The 13,899-nt window shown below is 39.0% G+C and overlaps 1 protein-coding gene across 2 annotated transcripts in view; it reads right to left on the reverse strand.

Annotated features, from left to right (window-relative positions):
* Window positions 1–13,899, reverse strand: part of PLXNA4 (plexin A4) — a 683,798-nt gene that overhangs the window by 94,300 nt on the left and 575,599 nt on the right. For both annotated transcript variants that reach the window (XM_066592134.1, XM_066592133.1), the window contains 4 exons: window positions 11,562–11,655; window positions 8,428–8,667; window positions 6,533–6,679; window positions 781–1,015 (listed from right to left, as the gene is read on the reverse strand). In XM_066592134.1, the coding sequence (XP_066448231.1) occupies window positions 781–1,015; window positions 6,533–6,679; window positions 8,428–8,667; window positions 11,562–11,655 (716 nt within the window). The remainder of the gene's footprint in view (window positions 1–780; window positions 1,016–6,532; window positions 6,680–8,427; window positions 8,668–11,561; window positions 11,656–13,899) is intronic.

Here is a 13,899-nt window from a genome sequence, read left to right on the forward strand (position 1 = left end):
CAATGGAGAGATGATAGCATATGGATCACTTCTAAAACAATAGTGTATTAAGAATTCCTGATGTATTGACGATAGATATGTAAGCTCATTGTGATGTCCTTTTTTCTCTTGTGGATTTGACTGTAGGATACATTCCCTATTGACATGTCAACTTCATATCATTAAAAGATCCCTATATAGAAGAGATGGGGAGTAGGGAGCTCATTATAATGTCCTTTCTTGTTCATGTGACGATTGGATATATTGTCTAATGACATGTCACTAAAGATGAGCGAGTATACTCGCTAAGGGCAATTGCTCGATCGAGCACTGCCCTTAGCAAGTACCTGCCCGCTCGGGAGCAAAGATTCGGCTGCCGGTGGCGGGTGGGGAGCGGCGGGGGAGAGCGGGGAGGAACGGAGGGGAGATCTCTCTCTCCCCCCCCCCCCCCCCCGCTCCCACCTTCTCATGGCCGCAACTCACCTGTCACCCGCGCCGGCAGCCAAACCTTTTCTTCTGAGCGGGAAGATACTCGCTAAGGACAATGCTCGATCGAGCAATTGTCCTTAGCGAGTATGCTCGCTCATCTCTACATGTCACCGTTATTTGATTGAAGGGCTGCTATACAGTTCATCGTTTATCAATCTACAAAATACAAATAAAAATGGGAAAAAAAATAATATAAACTGCTATCTGACCGTATGTATTAGAAAACAGGAAAAAATCATACATGTAGCAATTCTTAGCTATGGGCATTTGAAGAAGCACAGTTTACAAAGTATTAGTTTGTAACTATCTTACCTTCTTTGCACTCCAGAGCCACTCTTGATTCCAAGTTATCCATCTGCATTTGCAATCTTTTGAGAGTCAAGTCACTTTCTCTAGATTTGCGTTTGTAGGCTATCAGCACTGCCACAATGAAAATGATTAGCAGTCCACCAGCTGCTGCAATACTGACAATGGCCGGTACACTAAGAGGACTATCCGGAGTTATGTAAACCATGCCAGGAGAGAATTCCATCCCACCAACTCGGGCCTGCATGAAAATTATAGATGAGAGAAAAACAAGTTTAAAGTGTGAACAATGCAAAATCTGAACCCTTATTGATATAGTGTTCAATGGTACATATCATATAACCTAGTACAGCTGTAGTGCTGTCAATAAGAATATTTTGAAACATATGTATATTTCCCAATAAGATACTCAAACGTGGATGACCAGTATTCTACATTATATGTATCACTCAGAATACAATATAATGTGCAATGTCCATTTTCAGGCCTCGGTCAGACGACCATTTTTTGCCGCGATTTGCGGATGCGCATGCGATCTGCGCACATATAGAACCATTGCTTCACAATGGGATTGGTCACATGGCCGCTTTTTATGCGGATGTCCGATAAATTATAGGACACGAGGAATCGCAGATTCCTGTAACAGCTGTGGCAGAGAAGAATGATGTTCACCCACTGAATTCAATGCAGCCGGCAATACAGCCAGCTCCATTGAAAGCAATGGGCTGCCAGTGAGCGCGGGATGAATTTTCGGGAAGGGCTTAAAAATATAAGCCCTTCCCTGAAAATCATCCTAAAATGTGTAAAAATAAAAAAAATATATATACTCACCTTGTCCCTGCAGCCGGAGTTCAGCCGCGGCCGGCCGGCAGTTCTCCTGAACTGCTCTGTGTAGTATTCAGCAGACGGGGATTTAAAATCCCCGCCAGCTGAATGGGCTGCCTCTGATTGGTCACAGCCCTCACCCATCAGAGGCAGCTCTCACTCACCCATTCATGAATTCATGAATGGGTGAGTGAGTGCTGCCTCTGATTGGCTGAGCACAGGGACCAATCAGGGGCAGCTCTCAGCTATTGAATGACAGCTGCTAGCTGCAGATTTTTCGGCGAATCATCGGCCCGGTCACGCGATTTGTGGATGCGCGCCCATCATGCGATCCGCAAATCGCGGCAAAAAACGGCCGTCTGACCGAGGCCTCAGGTATTATACAACATTGCAGCAACTATTGATTAGTTGGGTTACTGTAACACCATATTAAACCAATGGAGAGAGGAAACCACATCTGGATAAAAATAGTCAGCTTCAAGTTGCTTTGGCAATACTGATGTCTATTTAATCCTGCCAATAAATCTTCTTTGAAGCATTGAAACTTTGAAAACTTTGAAGCCTATAAACATGTTTCCAAAGAATCCCATTTGCTTGTTTCTAAGAACCACTACTGCCGGCTAAAAGTAAAAGATATTTTATCAAACTTTTACTGTAGTAAGTAAGATATGTTATTAATAGGGACAGTCTACCTGAAGACTAAAACCACAGGAATACAGTTATGACAAAACTATCTGCTATGTCAATAGTCCAAGCAAAATCCCTAGAGCTTAGTGAGACGTGTCACAGATCAGCTTCATTGTTCTTAGTGAGAAATACATATTGGAATTTTCTGTAGGATTAAGAGACAGGTTCAGCACTTACGGCTGCTACACATGTGGAGATTTTTCACTTTTTCAGCAAGCCAGCAATATTTTATTGTTGTTTCTTTCTCTTTTAAGCTAGTTTTAAATATGTACATGAAAAATATTCTTCATAAGTACTAGAGATGAGCGAGCATACTCGTTAAGGCGATTTACTCGAGAGAGGATCGCCTTTTTCGAGTACCTGCTGGTTCGTCCCTGAAGATTCGGGGGTCTGCGGGGGGCGACGGAGGGAACGGGGTGGAGAGCGAGAGAGATCTCTCTCTCCCTCCCAATCCCCTCCGCAACCCCCCGCTAGCCCCCCCCAGCCCCCCCCCAAATCTTCAGGGACGAGCCAGCAGTTACTCGAAAAAGGTGATGCTCTCTCGAGTAAATCACTCTAACGAGTAAGCTCGCTCATCTCTAACAAGTACCCAACTCTTTTACCAAAGATTTCTAATTGCAAGACTTGAATTCTGTATTCTATATGCCAAAATTCAACAACTAAGATCATCTGTAGCAAAAAAAGGCTCAACATATTAATACGTTTTTTTAATCAAATACAGAAGAGCATTGATAAAAAATATTTTGTTACTTTATTCACTAAGGTTATCATTGACCAAGATTGTAGAGTACTGTGCAAATAAGTTAAAGTTATGACCCAATCTGGCTGTATTTCTTGCATCTTTTTGGGCCCTGAATTAAATGGCTAATTAGCCTAATTATTTCCCGATGTGTTCTTTTCCTTGCAGAATTGCACAGTGCATTGCGCAATCACATGGGCAACAATGTTGCTCCTATGGGGCCTTTGGTGCTCAAATGTACACTAAAATAGAGCATGCCGCGTATGTGTGGAATGTGCATGCAGGTAATTGTATGAAATGTAGTTCCAAGCTGCATATTAGCCAGGATGTGATGGCCAAATTGAAAAATAGTGATAGAGGGAAACATCAGAAACGGAGGAACAGATAAGAAGGTAATGGCTGCTCGACTTATACCCATACCCAGCTGAGCATAAATATGGTGCCAACACCTTTCATATCTGGAATTTTTTTAAATTTTCTTCACAATTCAAAATACGCATTTAATTTGTTACTCTGTAATGCCTGCTCATGTATCCACTGATTTGTAAAGCGCTGTGGAATATGTCGGTGGTACATTAAGATGACTACTCCCATACTCTGGCTTATATCTACTAAGTACTGCATATTTGCCGAAGAACACAGATACGGGAGCTACATTACAATATTTCTATGGTGTAAGAATACATCCTTGTATATTTCAACAAACATTAAATATTAAACAAGGTGAAGAGCATGTTAAAACGTTCACCCTATCTTGTTCTTGCTATTTTATGATACCAAGCTTTTTGATAATCCTTCCATAGAATCAAATGCATATGGACAACTGATGAAAATCACGGCCTGAGCTGGAGTAAAGAGATCATTTTCAGGTGTTATACTTTAAATGATCCACAGATGTCCCATATAATTTACCAAGATAAAAAAAGACTATTTTATAGCTGACCAGAAAAGTTCAGCTGTCCTCCAGCACTTCTGGGATTAAATCAGCTTTGGCCTTTGGACAATAGTAGAAAGTCATTGGGACGGATATGACAGTGTGGCTGTATATCAGAGACAAGATACAATACGTAAGCTGAAATCTGTCCAGACTTATCTGTCTTCCCCTTACCAGCACTTCTAACTGATAACCTTGTCTCCTTTGATTTGCAGCTAACACTTTTGCACACCAATGATTTTATATCTACTTTTATGCCAAACCTTTACCTCACATTGAATGCTGTGTGTTATATTAATGAAAGTCGTTAACATGGTTTAATGTTATTATCTTCATACTATGCATAATTCAATCTCAATGCATTCTTAGATACCTTTTATTAACCTAAGGTGGGTAATGTCTTCCCACTTAACTGATAAGGAGGAAGAAGCCTTTGAAAATGGGTTACAGTAATAATAATAGTGGTGGTAATAAATTAAGAAAAAATGGAAAAGTAGCTTTAAACCACTTCGACATACTACGGCATACTTTTGTTATTCCTCCTATTTTATCTTATCTTTATATGCTCACCAGATTGGAGTCAGGAAAGAATTTTTTTCCCTTAAATGGGGAAAATTGGCTTCCACCTCATTAGTTTGTTTTTTTTCCTTCCTCTGGATCAACATTGGGGGGTAATAGGCTGAACTGGATGGATATAGGGCTTTTTTCGAGCTTACATACCGTGTTACAGAATACTAGATGATTTTTATATACAGTATTTTAAAATATGTTTTCTAAAAAATACTTGCATTTATTTAAGTTTGCAGTATTTTACAGAACCTAGTATATTTTTGCAAATCAAGACTGGAGAGTTACTACAAAGGAACCTGAGGTGAGTAGATTTTTGTGTCTTCAGCTGAAAACTCCTGCAAGTTTTATGTCATTAGTTATACCGATGTCTGATAAACAAAAACATCAAGAACAGTATATTCCCAAAATAAATACCACAGAAAGCATGAAATAATTAAACAGTCAGAGATTTAGATAAGCTCCAGAAAGAGTACCCCGAGGTGCAATAGTGCGGAGACCATATAATGCAAACCAACAGGTCTTCATTCTCTTCCAGTATGAACGTTATCTGAGTCACACAGGTATTACGTCTTGGATGGAGATAGTAATTCTACTGTAGGTTCATATACAGACTGTCCAAGAAATTTATGGAAGAATTAACCAGTTCCAAGCTCTATCATAAATAACTGTGTCAATTTCTCCCTGTGTTACTTCTACTCATAACCTTGCTACAACCAGATTCATAATACATGAGCAGAGTCAATTGAGTGAAATCGTGTACAGTAAATGAAAACTGGAGCATGTCTAAATGTGTACTCAAATAAAGAAGATGGAATAATACCTCTGCAGCGCCACCTATTGGATGGCAGCATTCCTTTAAATCAATGCTTGACCCTTTATATTGCTCAGTAAAGCAATCCATACACAGACAGCTCTTTTAAGGTGTTTTCCCCCTCTTCAGTGTACAGTAGGTTTCTGGCTTAGCTAGTGAGAGGCCAGTGACGTGAGTCAGGAGGGGTAACATCTCTTTTTAGAGAGAGCACCAAGAAGGTGAGTGAGGAGACTCTATATGGCCATCCATGCTCTTCTGGGTAATACTCCTAATTGGGCCTCTGCCCTAATGAGGGGGCAACGTAGTCTCATATAGAATACTTGCTTCATATAAAAAAAAACTTAAGTATGAGAGAAGATGCTTACTTACTCTGTCAAAGCTAAAATTATCCGGCAAACATTATATTAGTTTCATTGAAGAATCTGCAAATTTGTTGTATCATCGCTTTGAATTATATCAATATATAAGTGATTTCAAACTAATTTGTATTTTTTTCTGGAAGTCCATTTAAAAAAAAGAGACCATAGGGGGGTTTTGTTTACCAGCTATTTTATGATAGTTGATAATAAGACATTGTAGTCAATAAAAAAATACTAATAATATTATAATAATATAATATAGTCTATAAAATATTCAAACACATCTATTTTTATATAGACAATATAAGGCCTCCTTCCCACGAGCGTGACGGGCTCCGCCGCGTAATATTCCGCAGTGAAGCCCGTCACGGCGCCCCCCAGAGACCCCATACTTACCAGCGGAAGATAGCATGAAGACGCTTCCCCGCCCACTGCCGTCACGTGACGCGCCGGCCGCATCATATGACGCGCGGCGGTAGGCGGGGAAGCGTTTTTTCACGCTATCTTCCGCTGGTTGCAGCGGGAGATAGCATGAACGGACGGCTTCCATTGACTACAATGGAAGCCGTCAGCGCGTACACCCGCGGCAAATAGAACATGCCGCGGGTGAGAACGGGAGATTTCACGGTGCGTAATTCCGCGGTGGAATTACGCATCGTGAGCATTGTGCTATTAGGTTCAATAGAACCTAATAGCAGGGGGCAACGCAGCGGATTTTTGCCGCGGATTTACTCGGCGTAAATCCGTTCGTGGGAAGGAGGCCTAAGGAATATAAGGAAAATCACATTTTCTTGCAGAGGAAGGCTTATTCCTTTAAGGACCCTTGTGCTTACCATTACTTTGTGACGACCAGTGAGATTTGGGGACTCGCACAGGAGTTGGACATCAGACACTGTTACTGTGCATGGTTTCTCCCCAATGAACATGAAATACTTCAGTTTCATATTGCCTCCAGCAACTGGTGGAATTATATTCTTTCCCTGCAATAAAAGGTAGAGATATAGAATATTCATACAATTTCTGGTTCATAGGCAAACATCATGAGTTAATACTAATGCAAATAAGGCTTTGAAAATGAGGTTCACCTTGAAGAACATGAGAACACGTTTGTCATATAGATAATGGCAATGAGAATTGACAACAATTATATACAGACTGGTTGACACTGCAGTGACCTTAAAGGGGTTTACCCACCAAAATTATTTATCACTTATCCATAATATACGGTAGGTGATAAATGATTGATTGCTGGAGTTCCGATCAATAGGAGTCACAGGGGCCATGAGAACTGTGAAGCTAAGTCCACCAGGTGATTGGAGATAGCTATCTCTATCAGACACATAGAAGTGAATGTTGCTTTATTCACTAGGGGGACTTAAAGTATTCAATTTTCATGATCCCTGGGGGTCCACATTATAAAAATGCTTGCTTAATATAGTGAATATATAGTTGGTGCTACAATACCATTGACCAAAAAGAATAACAATGCCATTGGCAATCCCGTAGAAACTAACTATTCAAGGACATATGCTTATCCCAGGCTTGTTGATTTTCCAGCCTTATCTGCTGTAAGCTTGCTCCAAGCCTCTACTACTCTTTCAGTAAAATAACATTTTCTGACATTGCTTTTGCTCTTTCCCCAACTAATTTCAAATGATGTCCCCTTGTACCCCCTTTAAGCATCCCTAATCATAGAACTGTTATCTAATACACTTAATCACTTAATTCTAAATACATATTTCCCTGTGTGTTTAGAGATGGCAAGCAAAAAAAATCTTGGACTCATAAAAAATACATTGATCTCAGATGTTTAATATAGATAAGAGAAACACAGTGTTGGACTGACATTTTTAATGACTATGCTTTTCAAAACACTCTTGACAATGGAAAATGTAGATTTAGTACACTTCCATGCACTATTTCCTACAATGTAATTTTGGAAAATATTGTGAAAAATATTTAGAATCAACCAACAGAGAACCATATTATACCATTTCATAATATCAAATCCCATTTACATAGTTTATGTTGTACAATTGTTTAAATTATACAGCCTCTTAATCATGAACTTGGTGAAATATGGAAATCATGAGAACATTTAACCAACATTACAAGACATATTCGAAGGCTGCATTCCGACAAACGTATATCGGCTCGGTTTTCACACCAAGCCAATATACGTTGTCCTCGTGTGCAGGGTGGGAGGATGGAAGAGCCAGGGAGCAGGAACTGAGCTCCCGCCCCCTCTCTGCCTCCTCTCCATCCCTCTGCACTATTTGCAATGGGGAGAGGCGGGGCTGGGGCTAATTCTCAGAATGTGGCCCCGCCCACCTCCTTTCATTGCAAATAGTGCAGAGGGGTGGAGAGGAGGCAGAGAGGGGGCGGGAGTTCAGTTCCTGCTCCTGGCTCTTCCATCCATCCCCCCTGCACATGAGGACAACGTATATCGGCTCGGCGTGAAAACCGAGCTGATATACGTTCGTGGGAATGCAGCCTAAGGTAGGGTAAACTTCATATCTTTATACAGATGTTGCAGAGCTAAGTTTCTTATTTGGCTTGTTTTGTTAGCTATGGGCTTCCATAAAAATGTAGTAAAAATATCTATGTTACAATTGTGTAAAAGAAGCTGTTGTAAGACAAATCTATCTCTGCTTCATCTGTCTTCAATTTACATTTAAGGTATACACATATTAAATTTGAAAGACTGGGCTTGTGTCAATTCAGTTACCTTTAATATTATGGGGCTTCCTGGCTTTAGTTCCAAAATCCCAGAAGGGTTAAAGGACTCGAACACTGGATCGGGATAATATGTGAAATTCGTTTTGTTGAGGACTAGTAATGCTTGCACATTGTCCATGATGAAGCCAAACTCTTCAGGTCGCTCTGTGACATCAGGTTGGTTGTTAGAATTTACAGCTACAGCTGGAGCTTGACAGGTCATCTCAGTAGAGTTCAGTACTGTACAGTTCTGTGCAAATGATAATGAAGAAATATTAATACTGGCTTAAGCCATAAATTTACTATATAACACAAGCATTAAGATTTCATGCAACTATATCAAGACTTGACAGCTGGGTTGTACATTGGGGGGGCTGAAGAGGGCACCACAAAAGGCCTGTGACCAGTGTCACCGGAGCCTGGGGAACCACTTTGATTCTTGATATCAATTGTAAAATAGAATTTTTTAGACACTGTTTACTAGTGTCATGAGATTATTTATGGAACTGCTATTTAATCACTGTATATTGGAACAGTTTGAACATTCTTTAGCACTGTCATTTAGGCAACTGCATTTGGCCAACATGCCACTGGCATTGAGACATGTATAGAGCTTTTAATTGGACTCTGTATAGCATGGCTATTTATACTCTGCATGACCAATTTAAGGTTGACTAATTTATGGCTAATTGAGATCTTAAAATGTATATCTTTTAAACAAATGAATTGACATATGGACAAAAACAATGTAGTCGTAGTTGTCCTATTAGCAGTCAGTTCAATAAATGACTATCCTGTACAGCTAAATTTAATGATAAACGACACTAGAAACTTTCACTCATAGAATGTTTAACAATCAGATTACAGTAGGGTTGGCATTACATCCTATGATTGTAATTACTGCAGGAATACTGAGCATTTGCCGGGAGGGTGGGGGAGGGGCAGCATGTAAAAAAACCCTGCAGGGTAATCATTACTTTTTTCCTGTATATTACCTATGACATCATTAAATTGCATGTTCAAATTCCCTATGAGGACATAAAAAAAGTAAAAATAATAATAATAATAATAAAACTTTTTGGGCAAAATTGTTATCACCACATCTATAACAGCCTGTTTAGCAAAACAGACTTAATATTTAGCCCGCACAGTGAAGTATGTTAAAAAGGTAAAAAAAACTGTGAAAATACTATATTTGTCCTTTACACCTCTAAAAATAAATGTGTTATAGTAAAACAAAAGTGATTGAAGTAATAAAAGACTGTACCCCTAAACTGGTGTCAATGAAAACTACAATTTGTCAGGCAAAAAACAAGTCCTCAAACACATCCGTTGATGGAAAAATAAAAAAGTTTGGGGTCTTTAAATGAAGCGATACTGAAATGATCTTTCTATAAAGGTAAAAAATATATGGCTTCAGTAATTGCACTGACCCAAAGAAAAAAGTTATCTTGTCATTTATACCGCAGGGTGATTGCCATAAAAAAATAACAAAACTGTCATGTTTTTTCACCCCCCCCCCCCCCCTAAAAAATGATTAATAGTTAAACAAAACATATGTACCCCAAAGTGATATTGAAAAGAACTACAGCTTGCCACACAATAAAGAAGCCCTCATGTGGCAACATTGACAGAAGAATAAAAGTTGTGGTTTTTAAAACGTGGAGATGAAAAAGTACAAAAAATCATACCCAACTAGTCTGCATGTTTAAAGGGTTAAAGCATCTCTGCCTGAACTTTTAAGTTTATAAGAATTTAGAAAGAGTTGTAAAATTTGTTAGGTTTCTATATCTATGAAACATACAATAGGTCGGTCAACCTAGAGTTAACTATTCAGATACTGTTGCCTTGTAAACACTACATATTTATTTATTGGAAGTTTTTCTAAAATTCTCATCTTAAATCACTTGTATATATGTATTTATACAACGCTTGCGAGGAGAAATGATGCATTATCATAAAGCTGGACTGAATCCAGCACAAATCACTCTGACCATAAAGTCATTTGGCTCACGTGTCAAGAGAGTGATAAGCCAGATGTGACATACAAAGCATCCTAATGGTCTTCATTACTGCGACCGTAATCCTATGTGAGAGCTGGAGAATGAGCAATGTCACATCTGTATATAGTTTAAGGCAACTATGGTGAAAACTTATGCAGCTATTCTGCTATGGCAGTATGCTTCATTGCTAGTTTTCAACTATGTATTATTCTTGGGCTTGTTGGAATTCAACAATTTAAAGAGAAAATCAGTGAACACAATATATTTTATATATGTTTAGGAAACGGTTTGTTTTGTACTTAAAATAAGAGTCATGCCTTAAAGTGGAAGCTGCCCCTATAACATCAACCAGGGTCACTACACTACAGACAGAGCTGTCTGTTTCCTGCTCTGTCCACAATGAGAGCTGGCCCAATACGAGCTGATCAGCTGCGATCCCGAGTGAAGGACCATCGTTGATCAACTATTAATGACCTAACCTAAGCATAGGTCACAATAGTAAAGTCCCACCCAACCCCTTTAAAGTGTTCCTGAGGACACTATGAATACAGCTGATGGCTTAAAGTACTGTATGTGCCCACACTATCTTCTGCAACAATTTGGCCCCACAGGACAAATACATTAAAGAGCCTGGATTAGAAAAAAGCTTCTGCTATGTCTTTAAGTGTGGTACTGTTTTTGGAAAAACAGAAGATCATTTTCTCTCATCCTGGCCTTTTTTTTCGTAATCCAGGACTACCAAAAAGAATTCCCTCCCCTAAACTCTTGTTATCACTGGATTATATAGCTACTCTATTCAGGAAAATTACTGCAAATACATTATTTTGGTGATTCTGACTGGTCATACGAATATTTATTTGGATTTGCTTGGAAAACGGTGACATTACAGCTCAGCAGCCACTTCTGAACATTCAAAGCTATGAAAACCTTTTCCACCAGGATACTTAAAAGGTAAATTCTCCTTTCAGTGTGACATAATCGATGGAAGTATTTCTCCATGCTACAGTTGTGTTTGGAAGATAACATTTGCAGAAAGTATATTGTATAGAAATATGTCACTCCCAAGTGACATCGGCAAACACTGGAAAACATATAAGAAATATAAATGCATCTTAAATAACATATATTGTGAATCACTTACATTGATGTGCTCTTTTCCATTAAACTTGGCTCTTATTTGGGGATTTCGTATAATGTCCAGATTAGTGCCCCATACTGATATAGGAGTGTTCCCACTAAAAAATATATTTTTAATTTGTAAAAGCTCTATTAGAAGGAAAAACAGCAGGCTACAAAGATAACATACATCGATACAACGTTTTACGCTGATATGATAAACCAACCTTTTCTTCAACTTAAATATATGAGGATTAATTAGGAATACAGATCATTAGTGGATAAGGAATATCACATATCCATGGAGCACTACAGATGTCCAATCAGTTCAACCCTGCAGTGTATTCACATACTAGCTTCTGTTCTGGCTAATAGAAGGCCAGCAGTAGGATCATATATTAGACTATGTGATTTTCTCAGCAGGGAATACGATGTAAAGAATTGTGAAAGCTTTCCTAATAAGGTTTGAGAATTGGAAGTAGCAATAAAAAATATTTAAATGGGCATTTGGATTTTAAGCATATATTATATTAAAATACCGTAATCATTTACAATAAATAGGAAATGGAAACACAATAGAAGATCTAGTATATTGTTTAAGGGAGCTGTCTAGGATTATGCATCGGAGGCTCCGTTTCTGGCATATTTAACAGGAAAAATAACACTGCCTGCAGAATTATTTTATCTGTCAAATCTATGGTCATCATGATTGAACGACACATGGAAAGATCCTGCAAAGCTTTGTGGTTTTTATTATTAAAGGGGTGGTCTAATTGTAAACTATTGGATAGGCCATCAATAGTAGATTGCTAGGGGTCCACTGCCCAGGATCGCTGGTAATCAGATGTCTGTGGGGCCAGTGCACTCAATACACCGAGGAAGGAAGAAGACAGCTGCACACTGCAGGGGTCAGGCATGGTATTGCAGGCCATTCACTTGAATTGGAACTCTGCCTGTAATACCAAGCCTGGCCACTGCAGTTGGAATGATGCTGTCTTCTCCTGCAGAAATCAGCTCCGTGGATTGAGTGCACTGGCCTGGTAAACAGCTGATCAGCAGGGGTGGCAGACTTCAACTTATCTACTATTGATGGCCTATCACAAGGACAGACCAGTAATAGCTTACAACTGGACAATCCTCTTTAATGTATGTCATATATCTGATATTGCAGCTTAGCTTCATTCACTTCCAAGGAGTTGAGCTGCAATACTAAATAGAGCCCATTAGACAAGATAAGCACTGTTTCTTAAAAAAAATTGAACCTTTTTTTCTAATCTTTGAGAAACCTCTTCTAAGCAAATTAAATAACTCTGTAAACACCCAGTTTTGGATGAAGATTAACTCTTTTAAATCCCAAATGTTCAAGGATAATAAATCCGGTGGGGGTGTTGGTCTAGTATGCACTGAACCCAATATTAGTGATGAGCAGGATAAGCAGGGCAGCCCAAACTAAATGCCATAACTGTGCTACTCCATGGGTCAGCACTAGTTATGACACAACCTGCTCACTGCATTGTCCTACCTAAATAGAATAAGCCGAGATCCCTTCCTATCAGTTCTTAGAAATGGATACATTCCAGAAAGGAAGGCTTGGAGCAAGGTTGGAATAAAAGGTAATTGAGATTTCAATTAGAGATAAGTTCAGTCAATTAATTAAATTCACAGGATTATGGCATATTACACCATGGGGCCCATCTCCACCATGACCATGATTAGCAGCAGGTGAGTTCAAGGATATCATTATGGTCTTTACATGTACTCTGTGTCTTTTCAAGCACTGCCGCTTTCAAGCATCTCCTGCATGCTCCCTGACCCTCATCTACTATGTTAGTTTAGTCTTGGCTGCAAACCCTCTCAGTTCCTGGGGACTATATAGTATTACCATGTTTAACAAATAAGCCTATTACATTTCTATTTTATTATAACAACTTTTGATAATCTTACAGTAGAATGACAAGATCCCATATATTACTCTTAAGAGGGGATGTCCAGTTATAAGCTATTGATGGTCTATCCTGAGAATAAGTCATCAATAATAGATCATTGGACCATTTGGCACTCCCAGTGATTAGCTGTTCTCTAAGCCAATGCTGATTTCTACAGAAAGCAGGCAGCGCCGTTCCCACTGCAGTGGCTAGGCTGGGTATTGCAAGCCCAGGGAACAGCTTATTGGTGAGGATTCCATGTAGCAGACCCTCAGTAATGTACTATTTATGACATATCCTGAAGATACTGTAAGCTTTATAACACAATATATATATATATATATATATATATATATATATATCGTATGTGCATTACTTTGCTTTGTAAATAGTATGAATTTAAGAAATACATAGTTTATGTTAATAACTGATGTAAAA

Source organism: Eleutherodactylus coqui, chromosome 2 (genome assembly GCF_035609145.1).
Source record: "Eleutherodactylus coqui strain aEleCoq1 chromosome 2, aEleCoq1.hap1, whole genome shotgun sequence".
NCBI classification, from domain to species: Eukaryota; Metazoa; Chordata; class Amphibia; order Anura; family Eleutherodactylidae; genus Eleutherodactylus; species Eleutherodactylus coqui.